The sequence below is a fragment of the Pan paniscus genome, chromosome 13 (genome assembly GCF_029289425.2).
Source record: "Pan paniscus chromosome 13, NHGRI_mPanPan1-v2.0_pri, whole genome shotgun sequence".
Lineage (NCBI taxonomy): Eukaryota > Metazoa > Chordata > Mammalia > Primates > Hominidae > Pan > Pan paniscus.
In genome coordinates, this window is record NC_073262.2 from 124035200 (window position 1) to 124051656 (window position 16457).

At 39.4% G+C, this 16457-nt stretch overlaps 1 protein-coding gene across 2 annotated transcripts in view; it reads right to left on the reverse strand.

Moving 5' to 3' along the window:
* Window positions 1–267: 267 nt before the first annotated feature.
* Window positions 268–16457, reverse strand: part of EPHA4 (EPH receptor A4) — a 157410-nt gene continuing 141220 nt past the window's right edge. Inside the window, exons 15-18 of one of the 2 annotated variants that reach the window (XM_034955256.3) lie at window positions 12459–12652; window positions 8964–9119; window positions 7707–8639; window positions 268–2767 (exon numbers count right to left, since the gene is read on the reverse strand). In XM_034955256.3, the coding sequence (XP_034811147.1) occupies window positions 8525–8639; window positions 8964–9119; window positions 12459–12652 (465 nt within the window). In that variant the 3' untranslated portion in view covers window positions 268–2767; window positions 7707–8524. Of the gene's footprint in view, window positions 2768–7706; window positions 8640–8934; window positions 9120–12458; window positions 12653–16457 lie in introns of both variants that reach the window. The other variant, XM_034955258.2, reaches the window with a different exon arrangement.

Sequence of the window (16457 nt, forward strand, 5' to 3'; positions counted from 1 at the left end):
TGCCCTAGACTGTATAATTAGTAAGTGGTGAAGCCTGAATGCCAACCATAGTCTACAGTCTTAATTACAATGGTCTAAGTCAGATTTTTCAAATGCGTTGTTCTCAAGGGTGAAGAATCTTTAGAAGATAATAATTTTTAACCTCTAAGTATGCTCAGTTGGAATTTAAGATTTTTTGTTTTAATTAAATGACAACAAATAATTAATTCATTTAGGCACACCATATATATAGCAAAAGTTATTGAAAGAGACAACCAGATTGCAGGGTTGTATACGGCAACTACTTTATTATTTTCAAATGCAAACTCTTTGCATTTAGTTTGCTATTTTACAATTTTACAAACTAGGTATAAAAGACCATAAATAAATGACATAAGTTATGTGTACCTAAAGTTCATGAAGGGAAGAAAAATACCTTGACAAATTAAAACAAAATAGAAAATCTATGTCTAACTCCAGAAATCACTCAAATTTTGGAACGTGTGAACCGAACAATGTTCCGTTAATTTCTTTTTCAGTATGAACTAAATTATAATATGCCTTATACATTCTAATTTTAACCACAGTCCTTGCATATTCCAACATACTTAGAGTGATACAAAAAATAAACGCACTCTTCAGTGTGTATCAATGCTTGATGTTGTTTGGAGAATGTTAAATAAGTGAAAATATTGCTTCTAGAACTTTCCTTTACGGGTCAGAATTTAAGTGTCTTCAGACAAATATCGAGGCTATACGGGTGTACGGATTAATACACATATCCTTCACAGATTGAATACAAGAGGTCTCAGAACGCACACACCAGCAGTGTAGCGAGCACAACCTTTCTTTAAAATAAGAACGTTTTTCAACCCACCAGAACATTTCACTCGTAAGATTGCTAAAAAATAACTTGGGGCCTGCATACACAAGGTGAAGCTACTTGATTTGGTGCAGCGGGGTAGTTTCCCACTGCTCTAGAGATCGGCACATGAGTTAGCATTGGAGCTCACTCGGCCAGGGCTTGCCCACGGGCTTAGACCCAGACCCTGAAGTTGGCCTCCTACCCTTACCTCTGGAAAAGATGAACTGCTCAGAGAGTCAACCTCATTTCTTTATACATATTTTTCAGGCATCAATGCATAGGCACATCCCTTAAAAAATATATTAAGGTCCCCAAAAAGGGGTGAATCAACTTTGTCACTCTGGCATAGAACACAATGCCATATACCCTGTCAGAATGTAATAAATATTTATTGATGATTTTCTCTACTTATTCAACAATAAATGGTTCAGAATCTATTTTTTTCCTCATTTTTCCCTGATTTGATGTTATAGCTTATATAAATGGCCACGGTTTCTGCAACCATAGCTTAGGATAAGCAAGGCAGCCACTCAGATTATGAAAAATGGCAGTAAGTTGGCTGGAGTTTGGTATACATATCATATCAATACTGAATCTTCACACTCCGGAGCTCCGATTCTAGAAGGCTGATGCTCTTGTGAGGGCAATAGGAGTTAGCTGCATATTAATTACTGTAGAACTTTCCAGGTAATTAGGGAATCTGAAATTGCCTGAGGCCATTTCATCCCAACTACCTTAACCTCAAGAGTCACTGGCATGTATTTTTCTGTGATATTGGGAGACAAAGTATTAATCCAGGACACACCATCTCAAAGCTGACACACATATCTACGTTCATCTCCAAAAGTATATGAATTGCATATATTTGTTCGCATTCAACAAGTCCATTTATGCAGGAAAACAAAGGCTACTTGTACTCCATTTGGGGTTACCAGACACATTCCATCTCCTTCTCTCTCTCCATCAAGGAACTGATGATTCAGATGAGTTCAATCAGAAAATTTGTAATTTTGATGATGGGTTGTCACCTGAATGGATTTATATTTTAAATTACTTCACCATTAAGGTGAAAATGCCTCTGTCCAAAGCTGTAGAATTCTTATTAAGGTTAGTGTGACAGCTACAAAATACACGTGTAGATACAGGATGCTGAACATCTCTGGGTTGTCTTTCCAAGGGGATGGTCTCCAGGTCCACTGTATCATGTAGTTCTTCATCTTGAAACTGGTGGAAAACCAGAACTCTCCAGGTGTAGCATTCCACAACATTCATGGGTAGTCCTAAGCATGAGGCTACACACATACACACACCCACACACAGACAGGCACGCATACACACACACTCACACCTATGTACACACATCAAAAGAGATAGTCAGCTCATATTTAGTCTAAGAAAAAAATATATTTATATCACTGCAATGGCACACCCTGGGTAAAATGTTACTTCCGCAATGCATATCATAGGCAGCTCATGGAACTGGCTTTGTTTTGTGTGGTTGCACCTGACCTGGTGTCCATAGTAAGACCTGTAGCATTTGGTCACTTGCTGCCACACCAATGCAGCAGTGACACACAGGAATGAAATATGGAAATACATATAAATAAAACCGCAAAGAGTCTGGGGGCAAGGGCTCTGCAGAGCTGGTGCTGCGAGACAGTGCATTCCTCAGTGCAACTGGAGAACAGATGCTGAATCTTAAGTGTTTGCTGTTTCTTTCACTGCGAAAGGGGATTTGAAAGTCACACATTTATTCTTTTCAGGTATGGGTGTTGTTTCATCAGTGTCTTTGCCCCAGAACTGGCGTAATTGAAGCAGAAGAAACACATTTAGACGGAACTGAGGAGGGTGTGTTCTGTTTTCTTCCACGGGCTTTGTAATCAACAGGAAGGGCTGTGAGGCCAAGATAGCAGAATCTACTCCCTGTAGATAAAAGAGCAAGACTTTAGACAAAACGTCGACCCATATTGCGAGCCAACTGTCAACCACTATTGTAAGAAAGAATATATAGGTTCGTAGAAGTTGGTATCCTTCAGTAAAAGTAGTTCAGTGGTGAGATCACGAATTATACTTTCCTTTTCTGAAAAATAGCAATTATAAAAGCAAAAAAAAACTGTTTACTAACAGCTTAATTACAACTCTGAGATAGGTACTATTCTTATCTCCATTATATGGATGAGGAAATTGAGCATAAGGAGACTAAGTACCCTGCCCAATGCCATACCCGCTGGAGTGGCAAGGCTGGGATTAGACCCCACAAAGTTCTAATTGATATTTATGCTTTAACCACCGTGTTGAACAGCCTGTCTATGAAATGAAAATCCTGACTTGTTTCAGTTCACAATCCACCCATAGTCAACAATAATGACTGAGAAATGCAAACTAAGGGCCGGGCGCGGTGGCTCATGCCTGTAATCCCAGCGTTTTGGAGCCGAGGTGGGCGGATCACGAGGTCAGGAGATTGAGACCATCCTGGCTAACATGGTGAAACCCCGTCTCTACTAAAAATACAAAAAATTAGCCAGGCGTGGTGGCGGGCGCCTGCAGTCCCGGCTACTCGGGAGGCTGAGGCAGGAGGAGAATGGCGTGAACCTGGGAGGGCGGAGCCTGCAGTGAGCCGAGACCGCGCCACTGCACTCCAACCTGGGTGACAGAGCGAGACTCTGTCTCAAAAAAAAAGAAAAGAAAAAAAAGAAAAATGCAAACTAAGAAGTGAAAAAAAGTGGTTGTTTTTCTTAACAAGAGAGTAACTCCTGATAAATAGAAGTATCTAATCTAACATAGCGAAAGAGCCATACTCTCTACATGTAAACAGGCAGGAGAGAGGGAACATGGGACACAGGGAGAGACTTGCTCTGTGAATGACAGAGGTCTTCTAGGTTCAAGCCTCCTTCCACATACCAAGAACTAATCAGCCGCAGGCTGGAATTCTAGACATCAGCCTGGAATCGAACAAGGCTGGCACACAGCAATGGAATCCTCATGGCTCCTCATTGTCCATATATTTGTCACATAATCAACTCAAACCAAAGGAAGTAAGTTCCCTTCTTTCATTTATAACAACCAACTATCCAGATTACTTATTGGACTATGCCTCCCACCACAGTGACCATGTTTAGCAGCTGGTGGCCTCAAGCAAAGGGCAGTAATTAAGACCAAAATGCACTTTTATAGATTATTTTGCCTATTTTATCAAATCACTTGTCTGTTTTGCATATGTGTACATTTATCGTGTAGAGAATAAAATTTAATTTTTTGTAGTAAACGACCATATTTAAAATTGTAGAAAACACTTTAGTCTATTTAAAGAGAGAGAAATAGTTTTCTGGCCAGGTGTTGTAGCTCATACCTGTAATTCCAGCACTTTGGGAGCCCAAGGAGGGAGGACTGCTTGAGCCCAAGAGTTTGAGACCAGCCTGGGCAAAAGAGCAAGACCCCGTCTTTAAAAAAAAAAAAAAAAAAAAAAAAATTAGCCAGGCATGGTTGTGCACACCTGTGGTCCCAGCTACTCAGGAGGCTGAGGTGGGAGGACTGCTTTGGCTTGGAAGACACAGGCTGCGGCCACCATGACTGTGCCACTGCACTCCAGTGGCGACTGAGTGAGATCCTGCCTCAAAAAAAAAAAAAAAAAAAGGAAAGTTTGCTCATCAGTTATCCAGAAACAAATTTTATTTGAGCAATTTAAAATTATAAATGTGGGTTAGGGTATAACTACCCATATCTTCAAGAAGCCATTTGTTAGCCACTAAGGCTGTTCATGTCGACATAAATGTCGACATGAACATGAATGTTATGTTGACAATTATGTAAAAATGACAGAAAAGTCATCAAATCTACTTTCTAACTATTTCCTCTCTGGAAATCGGTCAAATCCATCGAATGTAGTTTTTGAAACCTGAATGTGAAGGGATTTCATCAGGTGGGCAGGTATTTATGTGAAGTATGAGGAGAACATGAATATGATCTTAAAACGCTACAGTGTATTCCACGTCCTGCGGACACACAAGGTTGGTGATGGTTTCTTTTGCTACTAGAAATTCTTAAAGGAGAAAGAATGGTCTCATAAACACGTGTTGCCTTTCAGTCTGCCATTTCCTTCTCCACTTAACATCTGGATATCAATAGATATTACATAAATATATTTGTAATATTAAGTGGGCAATTTGGGGACTTGGTGTGTATGCAGAAATGATTGGACATTTGAATTGAGATGTAAGGGAATGTGAAGACTTGTATCTACTTAATGCCAGGATACGAGTTGAGTGAAATAAGCCTTCTCCTCACCATTGAATTCAGGCAACTCCTTTATCATGGGAAATTTCTTAAACAGAGACCAGACAAAGCATGTGGTCTATGTAGGGTCATGAGTTAAGGAGAATTCATTGTGACTAAATAAACAAAGGCTTGTTCCTTTGAGTCAGTCGTGATGACATCAAAATGTCTTTACCGTCCAGTTCTTTTCATTGCAATAGAATTTTACTTTTGTATCACTGTCTTTCCCATTACAAAACAATAATTTTATAAATGTCAAGGCTAAATAATGCATGTTTATCCTGCCAGCATAACTTGAAAGGTCTACCACCATTGTATAAATATGTATTTACCTCCAAACTCTCATAAATCCATTTAAGTGAAGAAGCTTCACTGCGTGACCCCCCTACCACTGAACTTCATTTCACCCCACTCTGGCATGTTGTAATAAAACAATTGGGGTTACAAGTGAAAGACAGATGAATAATACTTGGACAATGTTGGAGGAAGAAGCGCACCTTTCTTCTGTGGAGCTCGCCGCGTTTTACTTAAGAATATTTCATACACACTTGCAACAACACCATGCATTAGGAAAGGTGTTATTATTAAGGTATCATTATCTCTCTAATTTCCAGGTGGAGGAACTGAGTTATAAAGAAAAGTGGAGTGAATTTCCCAGTGTCAACATTTCAGTTGGCTTTAGAATCCATAGCTGTCCGGATGCCAGAGTCTGGCTCTGCGCCCTGGGAAACAGCATCATTCCTATTGTTCTCACATTTCTCTTCTAAAACTTCATGGAGGTAGTGGAGAGAGTTAACACTTCTACTGTTGCTGGATATTATTTTAGGCACTTGGAAAGTCCTTTTTTGGCCTTTGCATCGGCCTTGACTCTAATATATGCATATGTTGAAATTTTGAAGATTCAGACGGCGACCTTTGAATAAAATAAGATTTCATACTTCACCTCTCCTTTGATCCTTCCCTGATTACTTCATTTACAGAAATACCTGCTGAGCAGGAACAAAACAACACCAGCATAGTATATAATGTTGTTAGGCTATTTCAGAATGGACATGTTCTCTTTTGAAATGGTCTGCTTTTAATATGTTCAGTGTTTAGAAAATACCTTGTCTTAAGTTGTAGACTTTAAGAAAAAAAAAACTTTTAATTATTCAGTGTACACAAGGTAACATTCTGTTGTTAGTTAAAATACAATGCCAGTTAGTTAAAATACAATGCCAGCTGGGTGCAGTGACCGACGCCTGTAATCCCAACACTTTGGGAGGCTGAGGCAGGTGGATTGTCTGAGATCAAGAGTTCGAGACCAGCCTGGAGATGGTGGAACCCCGTCTCCACTAAAAATACAAAAATTAGCCAGGCCTGGGTGGTGGGTGCCTGTAATCCCAGCTACTTGGGAGACTGAGGCAGAATTGCTTGAGCCCAGGAGGCCAAGGTTGCAGTGAGCCAAGATTGCACCACTGCACTCCAGCCTGGGCAACAGAGTGAGACTTTGTCTCAAATAGTAATAATCATAATAATAATAATTTTTTTTTTTTACCAAGCAAGCAAAAGAAACAAAAAAATCCTACATTTGTCAGCTTTTAACATGAATATCCAGAACTCCTAGACTTCTGCAAAAGTGGTGATAAAACAAAGATTGCTGGAGTAGTTTTAAAAACAAATTTCACATTCCTTCTGAACAGAAAAGCTTTTACAACTTATGTTGCAAAAAAGGTTTTTACTAAACTGTCATGATTTGACAGCATCAAATTTAACATTCCTTGCTCTATAAGAAATAGCTTTCAGGATACAACCAAGGGGAAAGAAAGGTCGTTAAAATCAGCAACTCTTGTTTAAAAGTGATAAAAATGAAATAACTCAAAAAAAAAAAAGAATGAAAAGTTAAAATGTGTCCAGTCCAAAGTTATGTCCTTTGTTTCTAGGAATGAACAAACTCAATGCTGGTATATAAAAACAGAAGCATTGAAAGCTAATAGGTTTATGGATGAGCAGTGCATTTTTCAGTAGTTCAACTTTCTGATCATGAGGAAGCCGAGGCGAGTTCCAAGTCTCACCACTGGCATCTTGGTAAATCCTCTTTGGCCCTGTTTGGGGATGGAGTTTCCTGGAGCAGGACAGAAAATGAGGCTAATGGAAAAGTCTCGCCAGTACTTCTCCAATGAGGTAAACTCTCCAAAGGATGGGACCCATGACCTAACTAGGTTAGAGAGAAAGCCTCCTGTGCTTGCTGCCTGGTGCCCAGAAGATAATAAATACGTGTACCATGAATGAATGGCACCAAAGGACAGGAGGAGCCCTTCGTGATGGAAAGCACACAGCCAACAGCCAGTGAGCATCTAGGACCATCCCTCAGAGCCTGACCTCATCTGGTTCATATGTCACTTCCCCCTGGAAGAATAGCAGGGAAACCACACTGTGTTTGGTCTCCTCTTTCACTGTCAAAAAAGGACTGAAATCCTGAAAAACATCAACACAACCTGAGAGACACGAGAGAGTATTTTTCTGTTTTCAGTATTTCAAATGAGATCAAGTTTAAAACACAAAAGGAGTTTTCACTGGAGAAAAATTCATTCTTGGTTGTTGGACTTACCTTGCAGATCTGGGGTCGCTTCTTTAAAGGAGCGAAGTATGAACGTTCTCTATTCCAGATTGTCACAGCCCACTATCCACAAGATAGTTAGGACAAGTTTGTAAAGTCCCAAAATAAGACTTTATATGGCACAGCCTCAGGCCCAAAGAAACAGACCTCATTTGTCCAGTTAGGGGTTATGGGGCTTGGGTTACGTATATATATATTTTAAATCCACTTTCCCTTTCTTTCCAGGCCCCCTGTGTCATAGGAATCCACCAGGCGGCTTGAGCACTGAAGAGGCAACACTAATGAGCCACGTCGCTTTCTCCTAGGATTTTTTTTCCCCCATGGTATGAACCAAGCCCTAAAAGCCACAGCTGAGTCCTTAAAAAATGTTCCTAGGCATGGTCTTCATTCCAGCGAAAGACAGATGACTGTAATTTATGCCACAAACAAAATACAATGGTTGTAATTCCAAATGGAGAGAGAATCAGGGATGTCTCAGAAGCTCAGTGTCCGGCAGCAAATACAGCATCAAAACTCAGAGGCAGTGTTCTATTTCTATAGGTACATGTATTTTACAGACTGGTGATGAACAGAAAAGTACTTCTGAGAAATGATTTGTTCCAGGTCTCATTCAAATGACCGGCAGTCACTTCTGTAAGCCCCACAGTTTCAGCAATCTGTACACCAAGCAACGCTGCAGATATTGTTTTTTTTTTTCATTTCTTTAATTTCAGAGGGCGAAGACGAAGTAAAAAAAGTGCAGTTCTTCAATTAAAGTGCATGGATGAGGTAAACTAATTTCAAGAGTTTTGAGTTTATTCAGTACTGGCTCAGACGGGAACCATTCTGCCGTGCATCTGCTGCATTTGGGTTCGCATTGCCTGGACACTGCTCAAAATCTTATTCTGGTGCGTGATGGCTGTGATACCAATTCTTGCCAGGTCCCTGTACATAGGGCGACAAAAAAGGGACAGAAGAAGTCACGGGGACTGACAATCTCTTTTCTTGGGCTTCATGCAGACACACGTTTGAATCAGCCACAATTAATACAGCACAACAAGGCAGGTGTATTAAAATGTTTCATTAAGCAATTTAATGCAAGAATGTAGATACTTTATAGAGGCTGTGTAAAATTATACTCAATCAAAATGAGAGGCATTCCAGATTTTTTTTTTTAATGAGTAGGATGATTACGCAGCTCAAAGCAAAAAAAAGAAAATACTATTAAATCTAGATTTACCCTTTCGTGTTACATCGTTGAGTACTTACTCCTGGTTCACGTGCACCACAGCCTCTAGTGTGGTATAACCAGCAGCTGTGAAGTTATCCTTATACCGGTCCATTTTAATGGCCTGGAGCCAATCGCCCACTGATACCACAGCAGAGAATTCAGGGGAGCTTGGATCCAACAAGGCAGTGTTAGGTCTAGAAAGAGAACAAGAAAATATAAGCAGAACGGAGCTACCAGTGAGACAAGAAGACTCAGAAATCTGATTGCCTCAAATAGGCAAGGAGAACCGAAAAGCTAAGAGAAGGTTTTAAATGGAACAATTGTTGTTAAATGTAACCATGCAATATTTTGCTCTTAACTTCACAAAGCTGCTAAAGCATGTATCAATCATCCTATTTTTTCTTAATTCTATTTCCTGCGCTTGTTTTATGTGGCCCTCTGAGGGCATTCATGCTCATAGCAGGTCTTTTAACACCCTAGCCTGGGGTGAAGACTGGGAGAGTCCTCATGGCCGAAACCTGTTCAATCTTTGCAGAAAGAGTCCAGTCCCTGCCAGTACTGAATATTACAGACTTTCGTTCAGCAACTATGGAAACCCTAGTGAAGGATGAGTAAGGAAAACTGCGAGCTTGCCACCTGCCAGACTGGATGGAAGCAGAGAAAACAGCAAGAATTCAAGTCCAGCATGCTTCCAGCCTAGTCTGCAGGCAGGCTTGGGGCATTCAAACAAACTTGGGACAGCAGGGAGTTAATCCCCTCTTTAATCAACCCATGCCTGACCAGCACGAGTGCCAAGGCTGGCAGAAGAATGGCCACTTTGATCACTGTTTGGATTGTGGAATGTGCTTCTCGTATTCCCTTGCTGGGGTTCCTGAATAATGATTTCAACAAATTCAAAGCACTTCTTATTAACTTATTTATTAGTTTACTCATTTCTTAGGCCAGGTGTTTTCTATTAGGTCACTGTCACAAGCAATTACAGGCTGGAATTCTGCCTTTCCTAATGATATTGACATATAAAAAATCATTTACTAATAAAAATTATTAAGTGAATTATAGTTAGTTATCTTCATCACCCAATTGCTGAATAACCATAGAGTAGGCCTTCATGGGGGTATTTTATACTACCTTTACTTATAATAACCTGTAGAAAAATACTGCTACTTGTTAAGTCATAGTTTTTGAACTTCTGTTTTTCCTAAAAATTACAGAATGTGTTTGATCTTAACATTTTGACCTGATTTTCAACATGATACTATGTTTAAGTACAAACATTTAAATCACAATTATATCATTACTACTAAATTTTCAACCAAAAAACTCTTTCCTTGTAAAAACAAAATTAAGTCGATATAATGCTTTAATTTTCTACATAGCAGAATTAATCCAATTCGATTTTTAAATTTTTCATTTTTATCTAAATTGACTTGATTTGTATTATTTCTTGTTTATATGAATATTTTGACAAAGATTTGTTTTATCAGTCAGTTTCGTGTCCAAATAATACCTTGCCATTGTAACCTTTCTTTTGTGTCCATTATTTCAATATAAGTTTGATTTTCTAAGTACAATTCTGTAAATGTTTACAGCAAAAATAATCAAGATATAATTATTCTTTCAATTTTGAGTCAACAACAAATGTTACCACATAGAATTTTGGACATTTAATTGAGTGCGGATATATAGCAATAATATTTGTTATTAGACAAAAGCCAATAGTTTGCATTTACTTCTGACTTTAAGCCAAAAGCATTAATGAGGAAGATGTAGGCTCTGAGCACCGACAAGGTCAATATGACCTTACAACGAAAATATCTTCACTCGATGTCAATTAACTTTAAGGGTGGTTCTTCAGCTTGTTCTGGAAGCCTCTGTGCTCTTGGTGGCACACCATGATGTTAGCCTAATTTTGTGCTGAATCACATACCATGTTATACTACATCTCATTATAGGTAAGCCATAATAAGCTTCAAAGCTATTTAAGTACCATCAGCAAAAAGAATTTAGAACTGATAATAGTGTATCTAATACCTCAACTTGTTCTGTACCTTGGGGCAAAGCAGATGCTATGTGATAGTAGTGGTTGAATGACTTATGCTAACAGAAGAAGTACCAAACACCAAAAAACTGGCCTTGAATGGACCCTCAGACAAAATACATGGGCTCTGGTGCTGAAGATCTAAAAGGTGGAAGAGAAGTCAGCTAGATCTGGAAAGGAGGCCTTATAGTCATCTATTTCACCCTCTTGGAGAACAGAAGAACAAGAAATAGCCTCACAATAGTAGGAGACTTTTTTATTTTTTTTAGTTCACATAGTGACCAAGTGGCAGAGGTGAAATGTTAATTCAGCCCTTTTCAGTGTTATTTGAAAAGAGCTGGATAGACCATTGAGCATTTTGTGTAGTTGCTAATGACAGGGATTTGAAAACCTGGCGGAGAATATAGGGTATCTCTACTATCTATTCCACAGTTCTCTTTTTTTTCATGTAATGTGTTTTCCTTCTTTTCTAGAATCTTTAGTCTAAGTTTTCAGGAGAAAGATGAGAGGAGAACACCACAGGGCCTGCAATGACTGGAAGGGCTTAAATATTGTGGGAGAAAATGTCCTCCTATTGTTAACACAGGATCATGATGAAACAGAAGCCTGTGAGAAGCTCAGACTTGGAGATGAGTGAGTGTCTCACCTCTCGCAGGCCTGAGTCACCTGGTCTATTATGCCTGTATTCTAAAATAATTTAACTGATAAAGATGGTCTACACCCTTTCAGATGAGACTACTGATATGTAGGTATCCTGAATCTTATACCAGTAAAGTCCATTCTCCCTGTAGAAAGTTCTCACTGAACTTGTAGGACTTATAGTATCTTTATGTTCTCTACAGACTGATATACTTCTTCATTTTGCTCATTCCAAGAAAATAACTACCTCTTTCAGGTGGTCCAATCATTTTGGTCTTTAAAATCCTTCACAAACGTTCATCTGCATGCTTTATAACTCAATCATTTCCTGTCTTGGCCCTGTTTCCTCCTACTCTGAAAGACTCAGAAAAGGGAAACCAGAAGAACTGAAACCTAATGAATCTCTTTCTTACAATTAACATTTTATAAATCAACTTAAAATTGCCGTGCTTAAAGACCTGTTTTCTAATCTTTATTTCTTACTATTCCAATGTTCCTGCCCCATTTCAAAATACAGCACCTACTGATCTGAACGTCTTCTAAAAGTACATTTCACCCCTCTTCCTAAATTTCAGGCCTGGCATCCTAAAATAGGCACTTCAGTTATTTCTTTCCTACTATTATTATTTTTTAAAGTTTTTTCCTTATAACTATTTGATGCCTGACAGGTATTAGTTATTCAAAATGCTGAATAGAACTACCTGAAATACTCTACTAATTGAGAAAGAAGCCACCCAGGTTGCAGAGAGCCATGAAGTGGCCTCTGATGAAAAGGCAGGAATTTAAGTGAGTCACCACTTGCCTGCCTCCTCTAATGTGTTCTTTCATACATCACTATTAAGTAAGCATGGCTGACCTGGAGCTCTCCGTCCCTGTCCTCTTCAAGCTGTTGGGGTTGCGGATGAGTTTGTCCAACATGTTGACAATCTGCCCAAATTTAGGCCTGTCGCTCCTCTCCTTCTGCCAGCAGTCTAGCATCAGCTGGTGGAGTGCAATGGGGCAGTCCATTGGAGGGGGTAACCGATAGCCTTCCTCAATGGCTTTAATCACCTATGGAAGACAACAGGATGGTATGTTAAGCTGCCAGGCAAGCTGCTGTTCAAGGTTCACCCTTCCGACTGGCATGTTTCTTGTGCACGAAGCTGCCAGCAAGCTGGAGCCTGGGAACAGCTCCAACTCCTTCACATGAGCCAAAGCTAGACCTGAGTATCACTGGCAACAGGAGAGGGAAGCCAGCTGTTGCACTGAGGTGTACTCTAAAGGGAAGACGCATCAATGTTCTCGAGTGGCTAGAGCCCAGTCAGATCCACAATGTGGTGTCAGTTTTGGTGATGGCCCTCAGAGATCATGTGGCCCTGCCCCCTGCCTCCAGTCCCCTGCCCTGCTCCATTCTGCTATTAGCACACCTAAACACTCTTCGCAAAAGAGACTCTGATTTAGTGCCAAAGACCTCCCTTGGGAAGCAATTAATAGCTGTCTCCAAAATGGAATTTTCTTTGCCTCCTTTTAAGGCCCTGTCCTCTTACATAGACAGCCAGTGTGTCAACACCAGAGTCCAAGTCCAGACGCCCAGCCATTTTTTCTTTTGGATTACTCTACCCCTAGACACCAACTCTGAATTGCTTTCTTGGTCTTAGTTGGCTGTCAGTCGACCCTGTTAAAAGTGTTAGTAAGTAGATTTTTTTTAAAAAAGTAAAAAACAATTTAAAAAATTCCTTCTTTTGGGGCATTTACATTTTAAAGGAGACCCTCGCACATCTAAAGAAGGAAGTTATAATGGTACATGATAATTGTCTTATTGGCCAAGACCATCCAGAGTGCCCAGAGTGGTCTCCTTGCCTAGTAAGTCATAAATAACACATTCAACAGTCTCTTTGCTAATTCTAATTTTTCTCATCTGTCTTCATAGGCATTAAATTATTTTCTTATAGACTTTTCTCTAACACCCTCCCCCTGCTTTGGGGTATAAATTCCAAGAAAATAATAGGGTAGGACATGCCAAATTTATAGAGGAGAACTACTTCACAGTTTTTTGGCTACTCATTACCTTTGTTTATGGATATCCTCTGAGATTCTGGAGGTGCTTTTATTTGTTTGGGAGTCTAAAAGTTTTATTTGCTTTAAATCACTCCATTTATTTTTCTTTCTATCAACATGATAGCTGCCAGAGAAATAAGCAGTGGTTGAGCCATCCCAATGACTTCACTGGACTCACCCTGTGGTGGGTCTATTGACTGCTCAGAAATTGGCCTTCGAAAGAAAAGAGTCTGTTGGGTCCAGGGTCCATGGATTAGTATGACTGTGATCTTTTTAATAAGAGCACCGTTTCAGTTTAACAAATCATCTTGTGATTTATTAAGCCCTCTGATCCTTTTTCTCCTATGTATTTTGCCAATATCGTGTATCAGTATCACCTACTTTTCTTTGTAAAGCAGACTTCTCTATGCTGTCTTGTTGAACCTTATTCTATTTGTTTCTAGCAATTACACTACGACAGTTTGATCACCTGGGTTTCTTTTATCTTCCCAGGTGCATCGTGTTGACTCTAGACTTGATGAGAACATTTTGCACTGAATTGAGGAGAATGAAAGCAACACTGGGCTGATGCCAGCGGAACATAAATTGTTATAACCCCTCAGACTGATTAATGCTCTTTCATAAGCTCCTATCCACTGCCAGCTTGGAAGATGGCTCATAGGTTAGCAAAGCATATTTTCTCAGTTTACTACTAAATATTTTGGGGGGCAGAGGATTAAACTAAACAAAAAACTTGCTAAGTTTGACATATTTTCAACAGTTACTTTCACTCCATTTACCATATGCCAAATTAATTCTATGCATCAAAGTAATTCCCCAGATACATTTCCTATTGATTCCTGTTCTACATAGAATCCAACACAGAGACAAATAACAGATCAATATTATTTGTGAGCAAGAAATGGCTTCAGATGCCTTTTCGTGGATAAAGCCAGAGAACTGAAAGTTCAAAACAACAGAATTCTTTATATATATATATTGTTTTTATATATATGTGTGTGTATATATATATAAAATACATATATATAAACTGCCAAAATTACAGATCTGAACATATTTAGGGTAGAAAAACTGACATCTTTAGATACTCTGCTCTTACGAACATTTGGCCATGATTTCAACGGAAGAAAAAGAAAGCTTAAGTATCGAATAATTACAGTAACTACATTTACTATTTGCTCATTTAGGTTTTTTGTCTTTGTCCCTGTGAGAGTCTCTAACCTGAATCCAAATGTGGCTACAAGAAGCTACTAGAAGCTGTCTGCACAGCATAATCACATAAACAATAGATTACATGCTATTCCCCTCCATAGTCTTCTTCCAACCTGTAATTACTATCACTTAGGCTAGCTGCTTTCTTCCCATCTGCTATGAATCTTCTGTTATAATCCACAGATAATACAATGTGAACACTACCATTCCCCTTAATCTGGTTGGTCAGCATAGAGAATTCTTTTTGCCCCACCAGACATGGAGTGCATTTCTCTATTGCACCGAACATTTTTTTTTTTTTTTTTGAGACAGAGTCTCATTCTGTGGCCCAGGCTGAATTACAGTGGTGTCATCTTGGCTCACTGCAACCTCCGCCTCCCAGGTTCAAGCGATTAGCCTACCTCAGCGTCCCGAGTAGCTGGGACTACAGGCGCACACCACCACGCCCAGCAAATCTTTGTATTTTTTTTTTTTTTTTTTTTTTTGAGACGGAGTCTTACTCTTTCGCCCAGGCTGGAGTGCAGTGGCGTGATCTCTGCTCACTGCAATCTCTGCCTCTTAGGTTCTAGCGATTCTCCTGCCTCAGCCTCCTGAGTAGCTGGGATTCCAGGCACCCACCACTATGCCCGGCTAATTTTTTGTATTTTTAGTAGAGACGGGGTTTCACCATGTTGCTCAGGCTGGTCTCGAACTCCTGACCTTGTGATTCACCCGCCTCGGCCTCCCAAAGTGCTGGGATTACAGGCATGAGCCACAGGGCCCGGCCTGCATTGAACATTCTTTAATTGATAAGGCAAACTGCATCCTATTTCTTAAGTGCACGTGGCTCTGTCAAGGCTGTGCAACTGCCTGTTGTTGGAGGAAGACAAGGCAGATGGATAGGTAACATTCCACCACAGAGAGAATTTTTGAAAAGAAGTTTCCAAAATATAATTATAACTGATAAACTGAATACCTTGCATTTGTAAACACTCTCTGATAATGGACTACCACATACATAAAAAATTAGGAAAGTTCGAAAAGTATAGGTGGCCATTTAATTTTAATATGATTCCCAATCTTACCAGAACTAATGTAAACTTTTCCAGAATTAGCTAAAACGTGTTCTAGGAAGACCCCTTGATCAATGCTTTCTTTTATTTTTTTTTTCTTTCTTTCTCACTGGAGATGTTTGTAATTAAATTCTATTACTCTGGAATCTTATTAGTGTCATTATTGAATCCTTTTCTGAAATTGCAGTCATTGTGGATACTCCCTTACAAAGTAGTCCAGATGGTACATTTAAAGGGATGTGCATAATTTACCAAGGGTCATTGAGTGAAGCTTTATTTTAGAGTCCTCAAGGGGCGAGCTCTAATTACAACGATGCCAGCTTTAAAATATTCACTAGTTTTCTTTCAATAAGCCTTTCATGTCCGTTTTATCGTATGTGAAATTTATTTTTTCATTATCTTTGCATTTTCTTAAAAGTCAAAGTTTACTTTTGTTTTACTCTGGTTTTGAAAGTTCACCAAGTAAAAATACTATCCCATATTTTTTATCCATGAATCTATGTGCGTATGTATCTATCTCCCATACTGTACCATGTAGGCCATTTACTTCTTGT